This window comes from Sebastes umbrosus, chromosome 19 (assembly GCF_015220745.1).
Source record: "Sebastes umbrosus isolate fSebUmb1 chromosome 19, fSebUmb1.pri, whole genome shotgun sequence".
Lineage (NCBI taxonomy): Eukaryota > Metazoa > Chordata > Actinopteri > Perciformes > Sebastidae > Sebastes > Sebastes umbrosus.
This window is the reverse complement of record NC_051287.1, coordinates 23,909,954-23,937,237: the sequence shown is the minus strand read 5'-3', so window position 1 is coordinate 23,937,237 and position 27,284 is coordinate 23,909,954. Positions and strand designations below refer to the sequence as shown.

The 27,284-nt window shown below is 41.0% G+C and overlaps 2 protein-coding genes across 2 annotated transcripts in view; both read left to right on the top strand.

The window, feature by feature from the left end:
- The window catches only part of LOC119478316 (astrotactin-2-like), a 624,157-nt gene that overhangs the window by 49,736 nt on the left and 547,137 nt on the right, over positions 1 to 27,284 (top strand). The window lies entirely within an intron of this gene.
- LOC119478318 lies at positions 691 to 3,010 on the top strand. The gene is made up of 2 exons (XM_037752986.1): positions 691 to 780; positions 925 to 3,010. Exon 2 carries the CDS (start codon positions 1,003 to 1,005, stop codon positions 2,461 to 2,463), a length of 1,461 nt encoding a protein of 486 aa, XP_037608914.1. The 5' UTR covers positions 691 to 780; positions 925 to 1,002; the 3' UTR covers positions 2,464 to 3,010.

Here is a 27,284-nt window from a genome sequence, read left to right as displayed (position 1 = left end):
TCCACCCCAGATACAAAAAAGTACAGCTTAATGTCTATTTAATCATCCCTTAATGTAAGCCTCATCTTGGACTCCACGCACATCCTCGATTAAAAGGATAAACTTCTATTCCATCAGGACACTCTATTGGATAACATACAAGTGAGGCTTTTGGTAATTATTTTAGTTGATTTATGATTTAACATGGGATTTTTTTTTTCTTCCATTGGCTCAATTTGATCCACGTCTTCACCCGCTGCATGCCAGATCACCTACAGTCCACAAGCACGGCCGGCTCTATAGCCCTTTTGGTGCCCTATATGTGAAATTCAGAATCGGAGGGCGGCTTCAACCACAGGTGCTTTCCCCGTGCACATTCATTTTGTCATTCAGAGAAAATTACTTTCTTTTTCCCGTCATGATATCAATGTGCACGCAGCACAGGTATCCAGCCGGAAAGCAGACAGTCCACGAGGCAAAGTATCAAGGGAGTAAAGTAAAAAAAAAAAAAAATCAACTTATGTCTAATGTAGTTTGAAAATGTTTTTCCGTATGGTGTCATGTAAAATCCCATGTAATGTGTACATGTGTCTATATGTATGTGCGTGCGTGCGTGCGTGCGTGCGTGCGTTCAGGTGTGTGTTGTGGTGACATCAGTTGTGACATCATAAAGGAGCGGTAACATCATAAAGGAGTGACATTCAGGAGAGAGTCCCAGAATCACACAACCGTAGTTGAATCTGTAAACTCGATCAGACGAAACACATCGACTGAGAGAAGCAGTTGTCTCAAGAGAAAGAGGTATGAATTTTATGAATGCATTGCTTTAGATAAACCTCCCAACAGTATATGAAGCAGTTAAAATTAGCCTCAACATTTAAATGCAGCTTACATGTTAGTTAATAATAATTAGGGCTGCAACTAACGATTATTTTCACTCATCAGACTATCTACTGAGAGAAGCAGTGAATTTCTCTCCAAAAACCACGAAGCATCGACAAGAATTGACTGTAAATCAGCATCATGGTATCATCAAGAACTTCCCAGCCAGAAGCCATCATGCCCGAGTTCAACGTCCGTCGCGTTGTTTCCAAGCTGCTCAATTCCTTCTTTAAGGGGATGACAGCGGATCAGTGGGGATTTTTGAAATCCGGCAGCCCCGACGACGCCACTATGACCATGATGGGAGAGTTGCTGTTGGACATGACAGCGGCCTTGACAAAAGCTTTCCTGAAATCTCTCGGGAGCAGGACCCTGGCGTCTGAGGACGACGTCCAAATCAATCTGGGCGACGCCATCTCTCAGGGTTTTGCCGAAGCTCTGGGCGTCGACGTCTCGGTTCAGTGTCTGAGCTCCAAAAGCTTGACGACATTGATCTCTGAAGAGGTTTCGGAGAGCGTCCGAAGTGCCCTCTCCAGCCCCGAGGGCATAGTTCAGCGCCTCACTCCTCCCAGCAGACTCAACAACATGATTCTGCACGCCTGCAAAATGTGCCAGGCGTTCATCGGCAAGATGAAGTCGGTGTTCTCGCCTCGACCACGCAAGCAGAGGACCATCTGCGAACAATCAGATGTGGAACCGGAACCCTCAGATGCCGAAGACCGCCATGCGGCGACGCCTTCGTCGGACGTCATGATTGAGATGAAAGACATCATGTATGTCACAATCATCATCAAGAAGCAGTTGAACGACATCACCGAACCTCTCTTGGTTGACGTGCCGGACTCCGAGTACATGCTGCTGCAGTCTCAAAACTCTCGGGAGATTGAAGACGTCGCGGAAGAAATCGCTCGGAGTATCGCCGAAGATGCTGTAAGACCGACTCCGTCGGCGCAGAAGAGCAAACGCTCCAAGAAAAGCATCGGAAGCAAAATTAAGAAGCTTTTGGCAAAGTGCTTTGCCAAAACGTGCATCCATCGCATCGTGGCACAGATGAGGAAAAGATTCCACCGGGGCTCCAAAGTTCACAGCCGAGAGTCGGCAAAGTCTCTCACAAAGAAGATTAACGAGCTGATGAAACAACCAGAAAACCGCGATCTTCTGGGACTCGGCGCTCCAGTCATAAACATTCCCCCTGGTCGAGTCTTGGAGTTCACAAAGGTCTTAAGTGATCTCCTCTACACGCACATCACACACGGGCCAGAGATCATCCCCGAGCCGGTGTTACGTGCCAACATGCGCGCCGACTTGCAGCGGAAGGTGCTCGGTTTCCTGTGTCTGGCCAGATGGTGGCAGATCTTTCAGTCCGACGACCTCGTCAACAATATGAGACACGCCATACTGGGCACTAAGCCCAGGGCCAAGAAACCTTTGGCAATCACTGCACCGCCTGCCCCGGTATCCGTGACGAAGAGTCGTGATGACTCTGCACGGCGAGCGCGGAACGAACAAAAGAAAAAACTGCGTCGAGGTGCTTTTGGAGAGGCTTGTCACGCGGATCTTCAAGAAGGCAAAAGTGACCTGGACCCTTTCAAACGTCCATGACATCATCCAGCGCTTTTTTGAACAAACGTGGGCCGAAGTCGAGGGTCTCGATTTCGATTCCAGCCCAGAAACATTGGAAAACCTCGAAAAGGCCATTTACCGGGACCTGATTAAGACGTGGGGCAATGCGATGTGGGTGCTGGTGTCCTTGAAAGGGGGTCAACCGGCAGTCGGAGAGCGTATCGCCTCCGCCGTCAAAGGTCACCTGATGGCGCCACCGAGACAGAGGTCCTGCATGTGCAGGTGCTTCTCTTCTATGCTCACCGCCATGACGAGGTGGTAAGGTGGTTTATGGGTTTTCTCCGGGGGCTACGGTTTATCCCACATATAGTGAATAATTGGACTTATTCTATAGATAAAAAATGTCTTCAATGTGTCATTCATCTTCTGAATGAATACGAGGGCTTGAGCTCTCAGTGCCACCTCAGTAGTCAGTGTTGTCTACTGTTGCGTTACGCACGGGTTCGATCTGGGCGATCCAGTTCTCCCACAATCAGTGCATAATAATGAACATCTAATTAAATACAATAAATAATAATATAAATAATCATTCATTTCTGCTCATTTCTCTCATCATTTGCTGTAAATATTCAACTCAGACTGAAGTTCTGCTGATTCAGTGAACTTTTATAAAGTGCAAAAATAGAGTACAAAGAAAAGTGTTTTGCACACTCTCTTCCATCATATACACTAATCTTAATTATTGCTAATTTTAATGAGTTTACCTGCCTGACTGAAGAATCAGGTTTCTTGTCTGTATTAGCTCACACAGTCTGGAAATAGCTATTAATATTTAAAACCACGTCTATTCCTGACCGATTAGAACTGTTGTGATTAAAGATCATTAAACCTTATTTATTATGTTTATATATTTATTTACTGACACCTTCACTGTAAGGTGTATCAAGACATATCACAATGATGGTGTATTGTTTTACTAGAAACATAAATGCACTCTTATTCAATGACAATAAATTAGGTTATTTTAAGGGGACGTGTGTTTTTAAGTGTAAAGATAACTCATACATTTGTTTGTTCAATAAGCCTGCGTGCGTGCGTGCGCGCCTCTATGGCCTATATGGCCTATATGCCTTAAGCCGGCCCTGTCCACAAACAGCACATTTTAGGACTCAAAAGTCACCGGTGAAGCGAAAAGCAGTGCCCAATTACTGACCCAAAAACAAAGATCATTTAAAATGCGGGAAGAATTTCCCCGTCTGCGAAGCTCAGGGACAACTTGACCAGCGGAGGTACAGAAATCACAGGGAGCAAGAGATGAGGAGATAATAGGGCAATTGCCGGGCTTACAAGTGCTTGAATCCAAGTCGCCGTTGAATCCTTCCACTGCAGGTCAGGTCTCGGGGGCATCCACTTAATCAGTAATCAAGATACAAAGCACAGGTTGGGGCACACAGAGCTGAGAGCACTTGTCAAATTATCCAGAGAGCATTGATCCAGTATCGATCCCCCCCGGCACTCACCCCGGATGGGAGTGTGGGAGTGGTCGCTGTCCCTGGTGCTGAATGGCATTAGAACATCTTGTCCAGGCTGGGGCTCACAGCACGCCTGTCTCATCTTTTTCCCAGGCAGTGGGGAAACTGCCCCGAAAAAGGGAAGAGACGACGGCTGACAGGTGATGATGAGGCAGATAGTTTGAAAGAGGAGTGAAGGATAGAATATATGTCAAACATGAAGAGCCATCCCTGAACAGAGGAGAGGGCCTGCAGCAGCACTTATCAGCTACTTACAGCCTATCCTGATGTCCCTACCTCGGCAGTTTCACACCAATACACACTTAAAGGGGACATATCATGAAAAGCTGACTTTTTCAAGTGCTTGTGCACATACAGTACATCTGGGTATCTGGAGTGTCTACCAACCCACAACTGTCAAATGAGACAACCCAGTCTGTTTCTTTGTGAGCTGCCTAGATCAGAAAACATGTGATTCAACATGCCATTCAGATGTGGCTCCCCTTCCTATGTCACATGCAGGCTCATTAGAATATAGTGCCCACAGCTTGAGAACTTCCTTTGCAATGTTGATATTCCCAACGGCCTTTATCTGTCATTATGCCTTTGCATTTCCTGCATTATATTACCCGTTTGCTAGCTTGCTAAATTGTTAGCCTCTGTGGCTTCTAGACGCCGACAGTCACGCTAATATTGACGTTGCTTAGCAGCGGTGTTCTCACAACTTATTCACTTAAATGCCAAGCATATTGTATACATGACTTGCCATGTTGGAAAACTCACGATATCCATTTGAAGGCACCATTTTTTTGGCGCTAAAACGGAGCATTTCAGACAGAGGTTGGATACAGGTATATTCAGACAGACCTTATGAGAAAACTAAAATGTTTTTTGAACATTAAAGCACAGAAACATGTTCAAGTAGAAACCCAAAACACAAGTATGAACCCTGAAAATGGGCATGTTGTGTCCTCTTTAAGTTCATGTGACTTTCAAGACTACCATGCGACCTCGATAAGTCACCTGTTAATCGCAGCAGCCCTCGTTGATACACAAAGTCATAGAGTGGAAAATGCTCCTGTAAAAGAAGCAGTCATATCACTGTGAACAGTAGACCCGTGCTAACCATTCATTTTCAGTTTTATCAGGTTTTTTTTCCAAAGCTGAGATTCTTCTGTAGCATCTCACATCTCGTTGCCATGTGAAACAATAATGGAACGGCCTAACTAGCAGTGCCATCTGTCTCAGTAGACAACTGAAATAAAAGGAAGAAACGTTGCATTGCCCCTATACACTACAATGAAGCACAACTTCAATCAAGTTAACAGGACAGTAGCCAAATCTAACTTTACGGCAAGAACAGCATTGGTCCCAGACTAAGCATTGCGCTAACATTAGCGACGTACTGACCTCTCTGGAAGTATTGCATGGGTCGTAAGAAGCTGGAGGATGCTGATGGTGTTTATTTTTCATTTTTTACATAAATTTGACAGCAGAGCGCAACAGAAAACATGGCAGGAGGAGAGAGAGAGAGAGAGAGAGAGAGAGAGAGGGACAAAGGTCCTCAGCTGGACCAGAACCACAGACATTGCAGGATAATGACACGCCTCTCAGATGCTGGGACACCAGGATGCCACTATTTTTACCCCGTGCATGGTACAGTCTCGCCTAAGGGCTGTAAAGTTCCTTAATCCAAATGCAAAAGGGTAAGGAACATGTGACCGACGCAGCTTGCAGTGTGTGTGTGTGTGTGTGGATTCTTTTGTGTCACACAATTGTGTCTGGGAGGCACAGTGTGATGTGTCAAAAGATAAAGGAAGGGTTTTGAAAATAAAATGTTCACAGTGCCATGTCTATATAAAAATATCTTATTGTTCATAAGTCAGTATAATTCTGTCTGAGTGGAGACTTAAAGAGTAACTAAGGTATTTTTCAACCTGGAGCCTAATATCTTATTGTTCATAAGTCAGTATAATTCTGTCTGAGTGGAGTCTTAGAGAGTAACTAAGGTATTTTTCAACCTGGAGCCTATTTTCCCATGTTTTTATGTCTTCGTGACGAAGGGAGACAAGGATTTTTTAAATTGGTCTCGTATCGAGGGATAATGGACGCCAGCCGCTAAACGGGCTGTAATGTAATTGCTCGGGGCGACTGCTCAACGTCAATTTATGTCCACTAAAAGTGCTTGTTTTTGCCACTGACAGACTCAGATTGTTATTATAAGTGTCTGACAACATTATGGAAAGGACCCTACAGAGAAATAAAAACCTTTTTCTTACCTTTCGGCTTGTTATTGTGCCCGTTTAGCTTTCAATACTGGACCAATTTCAAAACTTGTTGTCCCCATTAGTCAAGTACACACAAAAACATGGGAAAATATGGTTGAAAAATACCATTTCGGTCTGCAAGAGACAAGTTGCAAATCAAGTCTGACATGGGAAGTTTCCATCTCCGGCATTAAAACAGTACAGCCGTATTGGGCTGGATGAAAATGCATTGATCAAGGACCTATACCCTTAAGTAACATCGACATGCTGTAGTTCCTGTTGCTACTGCGGCGTATCGAATGAAGGCTTATGTGCACATCCTAAGACGTGCAGTATTGTGCAGACAGCATTAACAGTAAATTGGGTTTACCAGACAGCAGTTGTGGGAGGACGGTCAGTCTATAGATTTGCATAGCATAGCAAACACAGTACCAGATGGTGGTGGTAAAGTGACGGGCTATATAGAGTCACAGGCAGCATCTTTCTGCCCTCTTGTTCACCTTGCTTTCATGCAGCTTTTCCGTGGAAGGCAGCTGACAAGAAGGAGCATTCACCCCACTCAGCAGTGCAGAGCTGTATTAGTGAATGGGAAATCAGACTGTGATGTAATGTGTATGGGTCTGATCACAACAGCTGCATTTTTAAGAGGCTGAGGGCAACTTTTATCTTGTTCAGTCGGAGACGTTTATGTCAAGGAATTGACCTTTTAAAGGTCCCATATCGTGCTCATTTTCAGGTTCATACTTATATTTTGTGTTTCTACTAGAACATGTTTACATTCTGTAATGTTCAGAATAACTTTATTTTCCTCATACTGTCTGCTTGAATATACTTGTATTTACCCTGTCTGAAACGCTCCGTTTTAGCGCCTGTCTCTTTAAGAAACCCCTCCCGAAAAAAGCCCAGTCTGCTCTGATATTCTTTTGAGAAAAATATGGCGCACCATTGCAAATTCTTCTTCCATCTCAGGGGACTTTCTGCACGTATAGCACCTAATTAATTTGGGGTATTATTTTAGTTTTTTTCTTCTTTTTTTTGAGGAATAGGGCTAGGACGCAGGTGGTTAAACAGTTCATAATTCTCTATTTATTTTATATTGCTTTAAAAGCATCTCATTCAAACAACTGTATTTATTCAAGTGTCTCCTCAAAAACTACAATTTATAAGATTACATTTCAACCGACCGTCGTTAACCGATTATTAACCGTTAACCGACAAGATTTGTGCCTCGCATGCAGCGGTGCGCCAGCTGCAGTGTATGAGAACAACAGACAACTGAGTCCCCAGTTCACCCGTACTTGAGCGTATGCTGCGTTCACTGTCTCCATTTCACTGTCCCGAGAGCGTTAATTTAGCAGGCAGCCACTTTCCCAGTAAAAGTCTCCACCGCAACTTTTAGTTTAGTTTAGCAGGTTGTCCCCTGTGTGTCTGCCCGGCGTAACGACACTCTGTCTGCCCGGATTAACGATGAAGACTGTCCAACAAACAGTGTGTGTGTTTGTGCTACGTTAGCAGCTGTTAGCGTTGCCGGTTGCTCCGTGCCCGCTGTAGCCACACACACACATACGCTCTGTCAGCGGGGCGTAACTTCAGCGAGTTTCCGACAGACCGTGTGTGTGTGTTGTGGTGGTGAATGTGGGTTTTGTCTGTGGCGTTCTACCTGTGAACGTAGGTGTAGCAGACAGTGTGTGTACTGTTCATTTGTCGGTGAATAAATGCTACGAAGCTACATCTTCTCCGCTCAAGCGAGCTATAGACGGGGGCCAACTTCCTGTATCTGTAACACCAGCTCCGCCTCTTAAACTGATGAGTTTTTTTTCAGCTCTTTAATTAATTATTATCATTTCTTTTAACTGTTTTAACCGGTAGCGTTCGGTTAAAATGCTTAATGTCGGTTAAATGGTTAATTATTAACATCCCTATCGGTGACAAATCAAAAACTGTCAGGTTTTTAGGAATTTTGGCATCTCGTGACGTCTCTCTCTACTGCACTGTACATCTGCATAAATTCGACTGGATATTAGCTTGATGTCAAGCAGCTGAAGAATGAGCCGGTGGTTGTGAAGCACAAATTGAACCAGCTGATGTCAATCAGCTAATGCAAGTGCGACCTATGTGCTCTGCCCAAACTAATGCTGTGCTCCATTTATTTCCACTCTAAAAAGAATTGCTCTGCATGCTATTTTAATATATAAATGCAAAAGTAATGTCTCACTTACAAAGTGGTTGTCAGGTCGCTGTATCTTAGTTTGATTATGTTGATTAATGGTAACATTTGCAGGAAAACTGTGCTTAGAAAATAGCACATTAGCTTCACTAGAAAATAAAAGCAAAATTAGTATCAGTAAAACTTTCCACTTTTGGAGATCTATGTGTCCCATAATCCGGCACAAATGTTTATTTGGTGGCGAGAGTGATTGCAGGTTGCCTTGTTCTAAATGCACGGACGCTTTCTTGAGTCTGCCATCGCCGCCTCTTTTCCTTCCCTCAATTTGTCTCCGAGCCATAATCGGTCCAAATCACAGAACACAACAAGATACAGATATTATGTCCACATGCATCTCCACTCTGTTGTTCCCCGCTACGAGGAGACACGTTTTACCAATGTTCTCAGACAATATGGCCCCTCCTGCTGTGAGAATAGCTCAGAATAATTCTAGTATTATGGAAGTAAACAGACAAATTAGATGAAACACAAATACATTGTTGTTCAAGCACAAGAGGCACACATTTTGCGTTGTATTATATATACAGATAAATCCGTGGGCTCTTATTATTGACTTTTATTTTTAAAATAAACCCAAAATAATTACCCCTACTTTCTGCTTAGCATCTGGCCTGGTAAAGACCAATAAAATGAGATGTCCATAAAAGTCATTCCCAGTCTGATTTACTGGTCTTTTTGGATAGTTGCCTTGGCAATAGGTAGTGACATGGTCTGTGCTAAAAGTCCCCATTGGGGCAGTATGAAGAGTGTGTCTAAAATGTGCACACAAGACTATCACCACGCCATCTGTAGTCACTCCACAGGAACATAACCAGCACCATTTATTGCACATATGATTACTGGTTGGCATACTTTTTTTTTTTTCTTCTCCTTTTTAAAAGCCATCTGCTCAGGAGAGGTGAGAAGGGATCTGTGAAATGGAATAGTGTAGCATATTGATTCTCTGCTTTAACACATAAATATCCATTCTTAGCACTTGGCTGTTTTTTAATTGTGTGAGGCAAATCTGTTAATTCTAGGGCTGTAATTAGTGTCATCTTTACACAGTATAATAAACACTGATATATATCTGATGAACAGGCTGATTGTGTGGACACAAGGTCAAGATCTTGACAAAATAAACATGTATGTATTAAGTTTAACGGTACAATGGATGCATTTCACATATTTATGCACGTTTTGATGAATTTGTTTTTAGTAGGTCGTGGTGGGGGGGGGAAATCAGTACGGCATAGTATTGCAATATTTTGCGTGCCGATATTGTATTGATACACGGACATCAAGTATTGATCTGTTATTATATAAACCACTCTTAACAATTCGACGGGCCTTAAAGCTAGAGTGAAGATTCTGGTATCATATGAAACTAAAAAAAACCTAAGGAATCAATTGGTAACCATGTCATGCTTTAGCTTGTCAGGAAGAATGCAAAATAACGCTCCTTTTGGTGAGGAAAAACTGACCAATGTTGAGAACCAGTGTGCCGCGGCACACCAGTGTGCCCCTGACCTAATCAATTCTGTCATTGTGTTCGTTATGGATAAAGTTAAAGTGAAATTCTTCCCCTTTTTGCTGGGAACCCCCTCAAGGTCCCCTTGTGGGTTCGCAGGACCCCACTTTGAAAACCTCCTGGATTAGTCGACTAATCGTCTAAATCTAAGACTCACATTTCTTTAGTCAATAAGTAGTATTTTATGCTTTTCTCATGCTGAATGACTTATTTTCAAGAAAGTTATAAGCACATCTCTGGTAAACACAAGATTTAAAGTGGTGATTCTTTGTGGAGAAACTCAGGCTTTACACGTCTGTGTAAACAAATGGCAGAATCAAACATGAATCCTTTTACGACAAGCTGCGACACCCCGTGCAACACAACCCTCGACCTCGCAATATTTAGATCACACACTCGCTCTGAACAAGCTGGCTCTTTCAGGTGACTGATGGGAGCTGGCTCATGTATCTGAGGAGCCTTGTTTTTTTTGCGTGTGTTTTATTTTTGAGCCCATGCACCCATAATGTCTGACTCATTTGGTAACGAAGCTTTGGAGTCAATTCTTACAAGACTGGAACAGTGTCATTCTCTGTCTGGTGTGTCAGTGTGTGTGTTTGTGTATATGAAGCCGAGGGTGTGTCTGACTACCTGCTACCGTAGCCTTCAGAGGTCTATGTGGCCATAATCGTGTTACTACTAATACTTATTGTCAGAATTCTCATCCTAACAATGAACAAATCATTCTGTGAATATTTTAATATCATACTGCAATTAGGGCTGTCAATCGATTAAAATATTTAATGGCAATTAATCGCGTGATTGTCCATAGTTAATCGGGATTAATCGCAAATTAATCACACATTTTTTATCTGTTCAAAATGTACCTTAAAGGGATATTTCTATTTAATACTCTTATCTATATGGGAGTGGGCAAATATGCTGCTTTATGCAAATGTATGTATATATTTATTACTGAAAATCAATTAACAACACAAAACATTGACAAATATTGTCCAGAAACCCTCACAGGTACTGCATTTAGCATAAGAAAATATGCTCAAATCATAACACGGCAAACTGCAGCCAAACAGGCAACAACAGCTGTCAGTGTGTCAGTGTGCTGACTTGACTATGACTTGCCCCAAAGCTGCATGTGATTATCATAAAGTGGGCATGTCTGTAAAGGGGAGACTCGTGGGTACCCATACAACACATTTTCATTCACATATCTTGCGGTCAGAGGTCAAGGGGACCCCTGTAAAAATGGTCTTAGCAGTTTTTCCTTGCGTAAGTTTCGTTATTGTAGGCTCCTTCGCGACAAGCTAGTATGACATGTTTGGTACCGATGGATTCCTTAGGTTTTTCTAGTTTGATATGAATCTAGAATTTCACAATCTTCAATCTTCACTTTAAAACTGAGCCCTCTAAAACCTAAAAATCGCAAGTTAGTGCCATTAAAACGAACTTGCGTTAATGCGTTATTATCACGTTAACGTAAGCAGTCCTAACTGCAGTAGATTAATATCAAACCGCGATACATTTCTCTCTAAAATGTTGTATCATATTTAAACACCTATTTTATTTAGCTTAATTCACTTTGTTGTGTACCTGGGAGTCTCAGTATTGTCTAAGCACTGTTTCAACATGTTTAATGTATATTGTGATCCATTTTTTTATGATATTAATTCAATGTGAACAGTTCAGTGGTTGACTTTAATGATTGCTGTGGATTATAAAAAGCCCTATTGTCAATCCATGCGTCTAATGCCTTAAAGTTGTTAGAGTCCCAAAAACAATTATCTTCATTTAAAATATCCAAAATGTATTGCAAAATTACTCTTTTAGTGGAAAACGGTGTAGTAACACTGTAGCGCAAATATAATCAGCCCAATCTCCAGATAGTTCTCTGTACATAGGCTGGATGATTCTGCAGCAAACAATCTAAATCCAATGCATTTAGTGTTTTGTTTGCACATTAATCTCAACCACACATTGCCTTTGACGTTGCTCCGCTAATGAGGATACAATGTACTAATGATGTTGGTATAAATATAGAGTAAATTAATCTATAATGGTCAAATTCAGTTATCACCTTGTTGTTAATTGGCTTTAATTGAAATGAGCCTGTAAAAATGTTCTCACTCCAATCAGGTAGCGTCATTTATGGATGAATTGTTATGCTGTAGGAGCTCAGGAGCTCAGGCATGTGAGAGCTACAGTAATCCAAACACAAGATGACTCGAAGTCAGAGTACAAAAAGCAGGATTAAGTCGCGGCTGCAGTGTGAGCCCGGCAGAAACTGTTTGTTCTCACGTTGACGGCTGCCACAAAAACTGTTTCCTTGCGCTCGCGATTGGTCTCGGACGGCGGAAATGTCTCTGTCAAAAATATGCATCGCAGTATCACACCGTGCCACTGATCTGCATGAACACAATATCAGCTGTGCCACTCTGCCCAACTCTCACACGGGGTTTATTTGGCAGTAGCAGAGCACTTTGGGCCAAAGATCAATGACTGACTTTGTAGCTGTCTCATTAGGCTCGAGGTGTTATGTCCTGGGTGAAGCGAGGGGCTGAGCTGTCAACTGATCACCACCTGGTGGTGATTTGGATCGGGCGGGTGAATAACGCAGCGGTGTAATGTACTGTAGTGTGTGTTACTGTACTGTATGCGCAGAGTGCTTTTGCTGAGAACATAAATAATTTCACCTCTGAGCGCCATTTGTAGGCAGATGTTGGGGACATTTGAACATTGTTCAAACCCTCCAGCACGGACACCAGCAATGAGGGAGGCTGTCGAGCTGAAGGGAGGCCATCCAAGCCGGGTTGGCACGGTTGAGCTCAGAGGGACTCAGAGGATAATGGTTTCCACAGGCCAAAGAGGCAGAGCAGGGCCAAACTGCTACTGTGGTTGCAGAAGTAAATGGGTGTGTTTGGAGAGGCTATGGAGGATGACTTTTAAATGGTTCAGTCTGAATAGCAATCAGCAAGTTAAGAGGGCGGAGGGAGGATTGCACCACTTCAGCCGGGCAGAACATTGCTGATTCAACTGTGGGGGGATTACTTGGGCTGGGTATTGTTTAAAAAATGGCGGTGCCAGAATCAATACCAGTACCCTTAAATTGAAACCAATACCAATAGACTACATCATTTGATTACATTTTTTTTCCCTACGTCATTCGATACTCATCATGTGAATGGAAGCATTCAGTTGCGTTAAATCCCACCACCACTACATTCATTTCAGATTTTCTATCCTACGCCACAGGCCGTGTAGAATAGACGTACCTCTCATCGTGCTGAATTGCCAACTCTGTCAAATACACCGCGTTCAACTTCCACACTAGACCACATCCCAGACTGCATCGGGTGTTGCTGCTGCTGCGGTATTGAGCCAATCACACGTTGCATTAAACCTGCAGTAGGCTGAATGTTTTTTTGCATCATTGGGCAAAAAAGTCCATAATAACCTTTCAGCATATTGTGATTTAAGTGTTCTGGGGAAAAAAATGGACTTCTTCTGCTCCTCCTCATGGCTTTGTTTTCAGGCTTTAAAACATCTAAAATCCCGTGATGGGAGACTTTGACCAATCACAGATAATTTCAGAGAGAGAGAGAGAGAGAGTGTTCCTATTGGCTGTCCATTCAACAGAGGCGTCTGTCAATCACTCGCAAACTCCGATCAAACGGTCAAACTGGGCAGCGCTGATCAAATACGAATACATTTTCTGTTACCGTACGCCCATTACACATGCAAGGCTTCATGGGGGCTAGGAATAAGGTGGATAAAGATAACTTTTTTTATTCATATTTGCTTCAATTCAATACCCACTGCAGCTTTAAATCTAAGGACACCTGCTGTGATTGGCTGCGGGCGAAACAATAAAAATAGTAATTTTGTTCTGGTACAAAAATAATTGAATGCAGGTGTTGTTTGACTGGAGGAGTTTCAATACTAGTTGGTACTGGGTTATTTTGTTTGATACCTTAAAGGAACAGTGTGTAACATTTTAGGAGATATCAGTAGATATTATATTCATAACTACAGCATGTTTTCATTAGAGTATAATCACTTGAAACTAATGAATTGTTGTGTTTTCGTGACCTTAGAATGAGCCCTTCATATCTACATAGGGAGCGTGTCCTCTACACGGAGTCCACTATGTTGCTCTGTCATGTTTCTACAGTAGCCCAGAACGGACAAACCAAACACTGGCTCTAGACGGAACCTTTCATGTTTTTACGTTACCTGAAGGCCACCGTATAATTCTCCGACACGCTTGTGAAACTGCGGTAACGTGAGCCGCACAGTGCAAAACCGTGGTATACCGCCAGACACCGTCTGACTTCTGTTGCTCCTAAAGTAGTGTTATTATGGTAAGGATGGTTACATTACTGCAGTCTTGGAAATGGAGGAGTGAGGGAGTTGTTCTCAGTTGCAATCTGCAACCACACCACTAGATGTTGCCAAATCCTACACACTGTACCTTTTAAAGGTATCGAGTACTGATACCAAGACTTAGGTATTACCTTATATTTGATAATCATCTTAATCTTTAATGTTCATTATAATAATTAGTAGACTATTACAAATGGATTGTGTATGGTTAGGTACTGCCATCTTCATGAACACTGCAGTTTTGGCAACCGGCTATCTGACTGTCTCGATAAAATCTCTGCATATGCCGCCCACACCCTTTTTTTTTTTCTCTCTGCAGAGATTGATGTTATTTTCCTGTAGGAGTACACACTGTATAGTCTTGCAGAAATGAAACATGCATGTCATACAGCTTCTTCTATCCGTGTGTCAAAGTACGGTACCATGCTACTAAAATGCAACACGCATCATCTTTGTATTAACTGGATCTGTTGTTTTGGGGTGTTTTTCTTCTGCTAACTCGAGGCTTAAAAAGGGGATCAATATTGTGATTTGGGCTTTTTAATTTGCTCCCTTCATAATCATCACATGCAGCTTGGTTTAATTCGGGAAGTACACAGAACCAAAAAAAACCCCTTTAATGCCAAGCGTGATTGCACGTCGTTTGGTGCAATAAATGCTTCTAAATCCTTTGACGTGTCTGACTAAAAATTGCGTGAGTTCAGGCGGTGCACCGGAGTCATGCACACCATTAGCCGACTCTTGCTCTTACGATCGCCAGTCACATTCAAACACAAGACAGCCTTAATAATGTAACAAGCTTATACCCTCACTCCTCTGATCATTCATGCTGCCTCTACTGGTTTTTGCTGCTTACTCCCGCCGTAGTGCATGTGCTGATTTCTCCCTCTTATTACCATACTTGAGATGGCATCTCCTGCCTTGTGCATTATGTATATTCCCCCATCTCAGTGATATGTACCCTCTGGGTACTCTTCTGTATATTCCTTGTAGTTTTAATGTGCTCCCACAGAATCTCATATGCTGCTTGGATTCATTTAGAGAGCACCATCATGCGCAGAGCTTTTTTTTTCTTTTTTTTACATTTGAATATCGACGCCAACCCAGCAACAAAAAGGGTCCTCAGCTGTTGTCTGACGGCTGGCTCCGACCTTTTTTTATGTAAAGTCGGCGAGTTCTCCCCCTGTCGTCTGTGGGTTTCCTCTGGATGCCGTGATTTCCACAGTCAAAAATAAAACTTGCATGCAGTTGAAGGTGAATTTCAAACTCCACATATACAGCAGGTGTACATCTATTCAGTTGTTTTAACCTGTGTGTCAAACAAGCAACCAGTAAAGGGTGTAGCCCTGTCTCTCACCCAAAGTGTGCCAGGACATGTTCCATCCCTATTTAAACCCCAAACAGGATCTATCCATTCGTCGCAATAAAAAGTCCTAAAACATTTGGCATATCTGTACAAAACATTAAATTTCCATCAGCATTCGAGTGCAACAATTAAATACATCATTACGTCATCTGTCTTCATATTTTGTTATGTACACGCTTGCCCTCGCTACTAAGGATGTCACGATACCAGAAATCTAGTAGTCGATACCAATACCAGTGAATTTCTACGATTCTTGATACCCAATTCGATACCACGGTAAAAAAAAAAACAACAACAATAAATCCCATGTAATTCAACACTTACTCTTTTATTAAAAACATCTGAACATGACAAAAAAACAGGCATGTAGCCTTTAAGTAATAAATACAAATAATTTACCTATTTTGGCGTATCAGCGGCATGTTATCAATCGATAGTCAGACGACGGACGCTACATACTGACCGTGAATGCATCTGGTCCGTCAGCTCAGAGTAGCAGGTGTCACACGGGACGAGAGAGTTGACAGACCGAGAAATGGCGGCAGTTAATGAGGTAATCGCCGCGATGTGGATGGAGCCGTCACAGCCAGTGTGCACGGAGTAGCGGAGCCCCGCAGCAAAAGCGCTACCGGATAGGCCAGACACACCGCCACCCGACGGTAAAGATCAGCGCTCTGCACATATTGACCGTAATCTTTCTTGTAAAATGTCCGGTGTAATCGGTAACACCGGTGTTGTCGCAAGTTTATTAACCGGTGGGAAATCTTCCTCACCGTCACATCACTACCAACGACCATTACAGGCATCGTACGGTACCATCAGTACTGTAGAAAAAGAGTACCGTCACGTTTTTAGAATTTTGGCATCGACTTGGTAACGAAGTATCGGTTCTCTTGACATCCTCACTAGCTACCATAACACACTTATTCAATTAAGCAAAGTATCTTTTCAGCACGTTTTTTTTTAACTCATGGCTTAATAAATTCAAAAATAATGACAGACTGTGAGGAGAAAAAAAGAGCTACAGAGGTGATATCTGCCTGTGTTACCCTATCTTTCAATCTGCCACATCTGCTACACCAACTGATGGGTTAATGAGGGGCACACATGTCCTGTCCTATTTCCTGCAATCAGCTCACTCAGACATTTTTTGACAGGAGGCAATTATGGACGAAAAATACTGAGGAGGCTGCAAAATTGCTTCGACAGACACACACACACACAGATATCTATTCTGAGGGTCAAAACTGCATTAGGGATAAGGCTCGATGCACCTGATTGGCATACACTTAGGAATTAGGCTTGACATGTGTAGACTGGACCAACCACAATCCCTTTTTTACACACACAGTGGGTGCTATAGTTTGCAGACGATTCAGGGTCACGAACAGAATGGGAATCCACGTTTCTTTAATAAAGTTTTGCGGTGAGCATTCAGCAAAGTACAAGGAGATTGATATGTTATATTGATATGTTTTGTGATACTGTATCGATTCTCCAAAACATTATCAATTTTTTAATTAACCTCTAAAAAATGATGAAAAGAACCAGGTAGTTTTTTGAATGAAGTATAAATATAGTATTATTATTTCTGGTGTGTTCTTTTATACTATGACAGTTTTCCTAAAATTAAATTTGAAAAAAATATATTGCTGTTGATCGATTAAAATATTTAATTGCGATTAATTGCTTGATTCTCCATAGTTTGTATCATTTATCTGTTCAAAATGTACCTTAAAAGGGAGATTTGTCAAGTATTTAATACTCTTATCAACATGGGAGTGGGCAAATATGCTGCTTTATGCAAATGCATGTGTATATTTATTATTTGAAATCAATTACTAACACAAAACAATGACAAATATTGTCCAGAAACCCTCACAAGTACTGCATTTAGCATTAAAAAAAAGTGTGTCAGTGTGCTGACTTGACTATGACTTGCCCCAAAACTGCATGTGATTATCATAAAGTGGGCATGTGTGGCATAATCAGTCATGTGTAGGTTATAAAAGAGAACCATTTCTTGGGTGTAATGCAAGTGAAGAGAGTTTGTAATGTTTCATATGTGTTTATAAGAAGAAAGAGTTCAATGTGGTTATAATTTAGGGTACAGTGTTATTTATTGCCAGTGTCATTATTAGGGTGTTGTGCCAGTAGATCGCCAGTAGGTGGCAGTGTCGCTACAGAAGCCGTGTATGTGAAGGGAGCGTCACAGGGAAGTCTCGCGTGAATACGTGAGATAATGAGAATCTCTGTGTACCAGTTAGAAGTAGAATACACTGTGTAGCGATGTCAACCTAAGGTATTATTTTACATTTTGCAGGTAAGCTGGTGATGTTAGTTAGCAATTTTGTGTTAGGGTAATGTTTACACTGTACTTCGGTGACACTGTGTTCAGTTCAGTGAATGTTTAGCGTGTGTTAGCGTCTGTTTTGCTGCTTGAATTTAGCCAGTTAGCTAGCAGCTAATACGAGGGTTACAGTCGCCATGGTAACATTAGTAGTAGCGCGGGGCGCTGTGAGCTTTGACAATGAGCCCTCATGTGGGGGAGCCCTCCCGTTGCTCATATTAGCCTGTTGCTATGAATATTGTTTATGTTGTTGTTTACTGTTTATTAAGAAATATAAGAAATATGGTGTAATCTTTGATTTTGTGCATATCTGGCATTTTGTAACTGTTATGGTGAATAAGTGAGATAATGAGAATCTCTGTGTACCAGTTAGAAGTAGAATACACTGTATAGCGATGTCAACCTAAAGCATTATTTTACATTTTGCAGAACATCTTAAATAAATGTGTAGCACCAGACTGAGCCTGTGGGACATCATTCTGTGCACCGCTACACATGTCTGTAAAGGGGAGACTCGTGGGTACCCAAAGAACCCATTTACATTCACATATCTGGAGGTCAGAGGTCAAGGGACCCCTTTAAAAATGGCCATGCCAGTTTTTCCTCGCCACAATTTAGCGTAAATTTGGAGCGCTATTTAGCTTCCTTCGCAACAAGCTAGTATGACATGGCTGGTACCAATGGGTTCCTTAGGTTTTTCTAGTTTCATATGATAGCAGTATATCCTCTCTAGCTTTAAAACCAGATGAACTCGCTACAACCTAAAAATCACAAGTTGAGTTAATGCGTTCAATAAATAATAAAAACGAATTTGCGTTAACATATTTTTAGCCCGTTAACTTTGACAGCCCTAAAAAAATCGTGATATATTGCCTTGCTTATAGTATCGCAATACATCACAATATATTGAATCAATACCCCAGTATCATGATATCGTATCGCCAGATTCTTACCATTACACAACCCTACTATTTTTATATACATAGCTCTCGAAAATCAGTGAACAAAATAAAAGGAGCAAGGCTCACACAGCTTTGATTTTACTCGGACTATAGGAGGGGAGCAAACAGAAGTGGCTGAGATTACCTTGCCTCTAGACTCGGGTGGAGGGTTGGGGTCATTAAAACAGTCCGCCCGTGCATCTCCATCTTGCTGAGTGATTGAGCGATAAGGCAGTCACAAATGATGCAGGCCAGTCATACATCAACCAAATACTTCATATAAGCCACCCTCCACACCCCTGCCTCCCCAAGGTGATATTGACTAGAGCTTGATGGGGAAGGGCAAGAGAAAAATGTCCACACGCAGCATGCTAACGTCATACTTTAATCAATCTAATACATGTCACAAGCTATAACTCTGCTTTTGTGTCTTGTTGGTTAGAAGATTATTGCTTTAAACTGTGACATTTCCCTTTGCTTCAGCATGCACAAGAAAATAATTTTGGTATTTTTAGTAACAATCAGATACTTATAATTACAACCGTCCTCCCTCTGGAAAGTTTGCTAATCACGGCATAAGACACTTTTAAATAAAGGGCTTAAGAAACACATTAAAAAAAACTCCAGACTAATTCACAGATGCCTGGTTTCTGACAAGGAGGCTGATTTAAACCCGTAAAGTGTCTTCTAATCTGCCCTTCCACCTTGGGCAATCTGTCATGATTGACAGTGTGTGTTCAGCGGTAACAACACAAACATTCAATCTGACTGTTGAGGCCCCACAAGGCATTTAATTCCCCTCCAATGAGACAGCTAGGGAGTAAACCCTGTGATTACAGGTATAGCACTGGTTAAAGTTCAGCTTGGCAAGGATACCGCTCTCTCTGGTGATTCAGGCGCATTAACATCCCGGACACTCGAGATGATTTGCATGCATTGTCAGCCCCTTTTTAAAAACACTGCACAAAGCACTCGAACAGCTTGCCGCTACCGGGGCCAAGAGGCCTCACACCTCCCTGCTGTCGGAGATTTGTACACTCACAACCCTGTGCCGTGGTGTTGGCTGTGATGAGGTTACGTCTTATCTGAGGAGAAAGACTATAGAGGTAATTTGTTTTGTTTTATCTCATTAAATAGGTTTAGTGGGCATTAGTTAAGAGTGGGTGAGGTAAGGGCAGCCCTGGTATCTTTCGCCAGGTTTGAACCAATGTGTCAGGGATGGGATTCACTAAAGCTGATCCATCCAGATCAACTATCAGCTATGGTGGTAAAAAATGTGTTGGGCCATGTGTCACAGAGAAGTGGGGAAAGATAAGCATTCAGATTCCTACAAACCGGCACAAACACACAATGACTGAGACAGTCATCACATTTAGAGAGCAGTGAGAGACGTAACAGATGTGGCAACAACATGCCAGCTTCCACCGGACTAGATGGAATATTGTTTATCTGTATATTTTTTAAATTCAAAACCTATTTGTCTAAATTTGTGTCAGACAAACAAGCATTTTTCTTTATTCTAGTTATTTTCCTACGTTTGATATTTTCCATCATTGTTGAGAGAAAAAAAAGTTTTTTTTTTACCTTGAAGCACAATACAATCATGAAAACAAAATTGGGGGCTTTGTTTCACTGTCAGACATTTACATGAATAAACAGCTGATTAAATAAAAAAGACATTATTATTATTATTAGTAGTAGTAGTGGTTGTAGTAGTAGAAGTATTGTAGTAGTAGTACTAGTAGTATCTGTAGCACTAAAAAAAATAAGTTATAAAGTGTTCCACAGTTGCATATAAAAAATAAAATACAATCATTTTTACTGTCAACTTTAAAGATGTGTTGTGAGTAGGGCTGCAAAATTAATCAATTATTAATTGTGATCACGGTTTTGGGTGCATATCAAATTAAGTGCTTCCTAAACTAGCAGCCAGTGACCAGGGGCGATCCAGATGTTTTGGCTTCACTTATTACCTCCGCCAATGCTGAAGGCCTAGGAAGGAGGTTATGTTTTCACTGGCGTTGGTTTGTTGGTTTGTCCGTTTGCAGGATTACTCAAAAAGTCTGCAATGGATTTGAATGACAATTTTTTGGAAGGTTGGGGTGTGGCCCAATGAACAATCCATGATCATGATCCGGATTCAGGAATATTTTTAAGAATTCCGATCAGCCTGAGCATTAAGACCACAGGGTATAACACATGCGCAGTGTAACTGATGACGCGTGACCCCACCTCCTTCCTCCTTCTGAGAGCAGAGAGATACATGTGTGGATGTGTGTGTGGGAGCTGCTTGCTGGATGACAGGATGAGAGACAACGTAGTGTAACGTTATACAGACATGACAAGGCTGCTGAATGAGAGAGGCATCAGCCGATACGTTACACGGAAACACACCGTGTTAATAATAAGCCGACCACCTCACGTAACCGCCAGCTGTGATCTGTTTTTAAAGTCACGTGTTGGCGGAGGTCTGCGCTCTAGTTTCAGGTCTTATTTTGATGCAAAGATTTGTACATCAGCCGTAATGTAGCATAACATGGAAGTGAAAACAGCGCTCTGTTTATTTAAATGTGAAAGTGCAATAAAAATATTTTGTCCCTAAAATCAATGAATAATCGTGATCTCAATATTGATAAAACATCCTGATTTATCATATTGGCCATGATTGTACAGCCCCTAGTTGTTGGACAAAAAATGGTTGTAATCTGTGTGGCACTTTTTCTGTCATATTTTTGACTGGTAGCTGCCCTCTGGTTCCTGTTGGCGGTGGTTGTTTCCCTTTTTTAAGCTTTGAAGAGAGTTTCAAGTCCCTTGTTTGTCACACACAAGAGCTCGCTCTCCGCTGCCATCCAGAAAAGAATCCAGTAAAAAATAAACAGTTCAGTGAGCTCACTGCAGCATGGTGTCCCTTTTTTTATTGGCAACAGCGTCTGACTCCCATCAGTAAAGTCCTTCTCACCCCTACTAGTGTTCTGGTAGTACACTACAGGACGTCTGCCAAAGAGGTTATGTTTTTGGTCGCAATTGTTTGCCTGTAAATATCTCAAAAACCTGTTAACAGATTTCAATGAGATTTTGTGGGAAGTTAAAGCATGGGCCTAGGAACAAGTGCTGCTTAATAACTCCAAATATTAAAAGACATGTTAATCTTCCTCTCAATGTGAATCTGTATTATAATGAATACTGATAGGCAATCATGCAGATTAGCTGATGGACACCATGAGTTTCAGACAATATTTAAGTTCTCTTCAGGACTTTTAGGGTTTCTACAAGGATGGTTTATTTGAATCAATCGTGTTGTTGAAGTGCCAGCTAAAATGCCAATGCTCAAAGGTGGTATGTGCACTTTTCACCTAAACTTGCAGTTTCACAGCCTGTTCAAGAGTTATGGAAGTTCATATATGGAAGTATATAAAATATACCACTCCTACAACAATTAAGAATTAAAGGTCCCATATAGTAAACAGTGTGATTGTCATGTCTGTTATAGTATAAAGCCGGTTTAAGTGCTATATAAATACTGGGAAAGTATTGAAACGTTCAATACACTGAGAAACAGCCAATATTCAGAAATTGTGTGTTTGAAACAAGCCGTCAGGATTTCTGTCCTTTTGTGATGTCACAAATATACAATATTTAGACCATTACACGGTTTTAAAAGTAAACATTCTGAATGTGTCCCAGTTTATTTCCGGTTGCAGTGTATGTAAATGACATCAGCTGACAGGAAGTAAACATGAACCCAAACTGTTGCCTAGCAACGCAATTCCATTGAAATGAGCTAAAACGGAGTGTTTCAGACAGCTCACTCATATGGACTCATCCCCAGTATGATTTGTACTGGCGCCAACCTCCGGTTCCTAAAAGTTAAGCCAATGCGGAAGTGCCTTAAACTTGCCTTCTTTTTAATAGCCAGCAGGGGGCGACTCCTGTGGTTGCAAAAAGTAATTAAATGTATAGAGGTCTACGAGAAAATGACCCAACTTCTCACTTGATTTATTACCTCAGTAAACATTGTAAACATGAGTTTATGGTCTCAATCGCTAGTTTCAATTCTTCTTTTCGTTTTACAAGTTTAACCCTTTCACAGTGTATTTTCACTTCATGAACGTTAATTGTAACATTTTGGTCACCTACAAATGTCTTATTCAGGGTTCGGTTGTACTTAGCTCCATCCTCTCGTGTCACTTCTGATTGCAAAAAACAACTTGGCGATGTCCAAAAACCCCATAAAAATGGACTTATAGGAGAAGTTGTGAAAACAGTTTAGCAATGTATTCAAAATGGACGAAAAAATGTTCTTTTGGAATTGAAAATGTGTGTGAGGAACCAAAGAATCCAGACAAAAACGTATGTTTTCACATTCCTGCAGTTATTCTTGACCAACATGGTGGCGCTATGTGATTCAAATCCCCACCAAAAATGAACATGTTTGTTTGCCTCACTTAACATCACGTTCTATTGGAATCTGCTGACAAGGTTTGGAGATATCCTGCTAACAGATTATAGGAAAGAAGTTGCAAATCCACTGCATTGTACCTCTGCTCAGAGCATGCAACCTGCACGGTTGTTGGTGGGGCTACTGGATCTTGCTGAGCTTTTGAATATGTATCTGTAGGTGATATCTTATGCCTCACACTGTGACATACCCTTTCCGATTTGATGTAAGTTCTCTCACTGGAAAGGACTGATTCTTCTCTCCAAGCATTCTGCTTTTTCAAAAAGGAGGTACATGGTAGGTTATTTTTACTTAATATTACTAATTATTACAAGTATAAAAAAATAAAGAATAGAAATGTTATATTTTTTCACAAAAAAAGATTCTTGTCAGAAGCCAGAGATCAATCTATTTAATTATTGATCATGAAAATCTGTGTTGTACCTTTTGCTACTGGTAAAACAAATGTTGTTGGTTTTACGATCTAGACAGGAAAGTGTTGCCAAATGTATTTCCCATTCATTGTTTAATTCAAATGGCTGTATTCATTGTTATCAGGCAATTAAATAGGGACCTTTAATATGTTTTGCTAGGTTCGTTATATAGAAACCATGCTACATTATCCTTTCAGCACCTTCTGTTTTGAAAAGGGCTAAATAAACAAAGTTTGTCATTTGTTTTCAAGGTGTCAATGAGAAGCTCATATGAGTTTAAACTGTCTCCCGGCATGTCCCACCCTGCTGCACACAAGTGCTCCATCCAACCAGTAGGAGTCAGTACTGCTGTGACGTGATCCCTCACTGGCCCTGAGAATGTGTTTCCTTGGTCTTGGTCAGGAACGGGTTATACTGTATATACATATGTGTAAACTTGACCTGACTTGACTCAGTTATTCTAGATGAGGCACTCGTTTCATTCATGCCAGGTAATGCTGTTTGTGTGTTCACCCCACATTGTTCTGCACATTTTGTTTTTGATTCACAGAATATGTCTGCAAGATAGCCAAATTAAGCAAGCCACTCCTAATCCATCAAGACATCTGCTTGATCAGGCTGCTTGTCACACAGAATGAAAGCTCCTTCCTCAGACAAAATGATCGTGTCAGCATTAGATGAAGGGACGACTTCACCTCTGTGTGCAGGGGGTAGCGAGCAATGGCTACTACCTAATTGACAAAGACAAGGGACAGCGATTCTGGTATTGATAATTGCAGTCAGAGTGATGCCCAAAACATGTAATGTTAAACAAAATGTGAAGCATTTTACATGTGGACATTTCACTAGTGATGAAATGATCATTACAACAAGGAAACGTGTAGTTTCTTGGCAAGGTTATAGACCTATTTATTTTGGTACTTTTTTTTTTTTTTTTTTAATCACCTGCTATCAGATTGATCTGATGGTGTTTTATCTTATACGCTTACCTGCCAGTTGCATCAGTTTCAGCCAGTCCTGCTTACCCTCCTTTGGGTGCAGAGTTTATCTTTCAGAGCATGAGTCACCGGATTCTGGCTAGGTCAGGTTTTTTGGAGATGCTGTGGGGATTGCTCTCACATAATGATGTGTACTTTTCCAAAGTCATTACTTTTAGCACTGTATGGCTCTGTTGTCAATTAAAGCTGCGACGATTAATCGATTAGTTGTCAACTTTAAATTAATCACCGACTATTTTGATAATTGATATATTGGTTTTAGTATTTAAAAAAAAAAAAAAAAAAATCATAATTCTCTGATTCCAGCTTCTTAAATGTGAATATGTTCTGGTTTCTTTACTCCTCTATGACAGTAAAGTGAATATTTTTGAATTATGGACAAAACAAGACATTTGAGGACGTCATCTTGGGCTTTGGGGAACACTGATCGACACTTTCCACCATTTTATAGACAAAACAACTAATCGATTAATCTATGGAAGTTTTTATTTGACTTTATTAGTTGTAATCCACAGAAGACAATCCACAAATGTGTACCATGATTTCCAAATATTTCATGCATACATCACTTTACATGTAAACCTATAACATTTTTATGTGGAATTAAAATACATATTTACAGAGTTATGCGTTTTTGCAAATCGCCCTGTATTTTTGTGGATGTGACTTTACACAACACAAATGCAAAAATACGTTCGTGGGTGGTGAAATATTTGTAGATCATGGTACATATTTGTGAATTCTCTTCTGTGGATTACAACTTTTATCCACAGATCTGTTGTGGTACGAATCGGACAAAATTCCGTAAACAAACAGGAGGAAAGTTACAAATTTCATGTTGCCCATAACTCCACAGGAAGTGATCTGCAAATGCACAAATATCATTCCATGTGTAGAAATAGATGGACAAATGCGTTTATATCACTTTACATGTAAACCTTAAAATACGTATTTACAGAGTAAGTTATGCGTATTTGCAAATCGCCTTTATTTTTGTGGATGTGACTTTACACAACACAAATACAAAAATACATGTTTATGGATAGTGAAATATTTTGAAATCATTGTACACATTTGTGGATTTTCTTCTGTGGATTACAACTAATAAAGTCCAATAAAAATGTCCACATTAATCGAGAAAATAATGGACAGATTAGTCGACAATGAAAATAGTCGTTACTTGCAGCCCTAATGTCAATGATTTTCAATGAAAATGAGAACAGTGATGTATAGCATTCCATCTAATATCGCAAATCATTCCGCAATTGCAATATCAGTCAAAATAATCACAATTAGATTTTTTTTTTATCATCCTTCATTAACCTCTCTCACAACTCAGTACTACAACCTGTCAGAGGAAGAATTTTGCCATAAACATATCTACTTTGTTTTCAACATGTATCCTTTCTGGGTGTATTTGCAGGCATCTTGCCTTTGCATTGGATTTAATATATTTATTATTTTGCTGAACTTTGATGAGGAAAGTGTTTTTTACAAATACACCGCCAATTGGAAAAGCAGTTAACTGTGAAAGCAGAGCTGCAGGGGAAGGAGGTGCGGGGGTTACAGTCAAACTTGGTCTGGGCACAAATAAACAAACCCAGTGTAAATTGACCTGTACGTTGGATAGTCTGGATGAGTTTAAAGTGCTCTGTGGCTAGCTGTTTTCAGGGTCTGATGGCTCCCAGAGCGAGGAGCTAGGGTCAGTCTGCCTTTCATAACAGGCTCCTCTCATCCGCTCTAAAAGCAGTACTCTCCCACCGGGACATACTGACAGTTTGGTAATGGAACGAAGGGTTCAGAGCAGCTTCTCTTGAGAAGAATCTAATATTCCTCGTTTCGGACGTGCAGGGTTGCACGTTTGTAGATAACAGCAGCCCAAATACGCTACCAACGGCACATATTATCCCTTTTTTAATTCACATTTCATAACATATCGTCAGTTTAGAGATCAAAAATGTTGTGACATTTCTACTTTGAATTACAATGATCCAGGCAATAGTTGTGGTTCACAGTATATGAATAACAATCTTACAATAAAACTCAGCAGTTCTAGCGAGAGAAGTTTTGCTTGACATTTTAGTCACTAGAATTACAGACCGCAGATGGAGCTCATACCTGCCAACTTCAGACGGCGTTCAGAAAGCGTTAATTAACTGAAAAGGATCCAGTTCAATGAGCATGTGAGATATTATGGATGACAGATGTTAGTAAGAACCTTTGTGCCAGAATTGAAATCAAACTATATTCTTGCAATATTATTGGTCTGTGCCTTCCAAGACTTTTACAAATCACTTTTGAGAAATAGATCAGTTTCATGGTGTGACAATACTATACAGTAGGCATGGTTTGGTTATAGGCACAAAAACAACTTGTTTAGGTTTGGGAAAAGATCCTGTTTCTTGTTTAAAAAAAGAAGGACTTTGTTAAAGTACGTC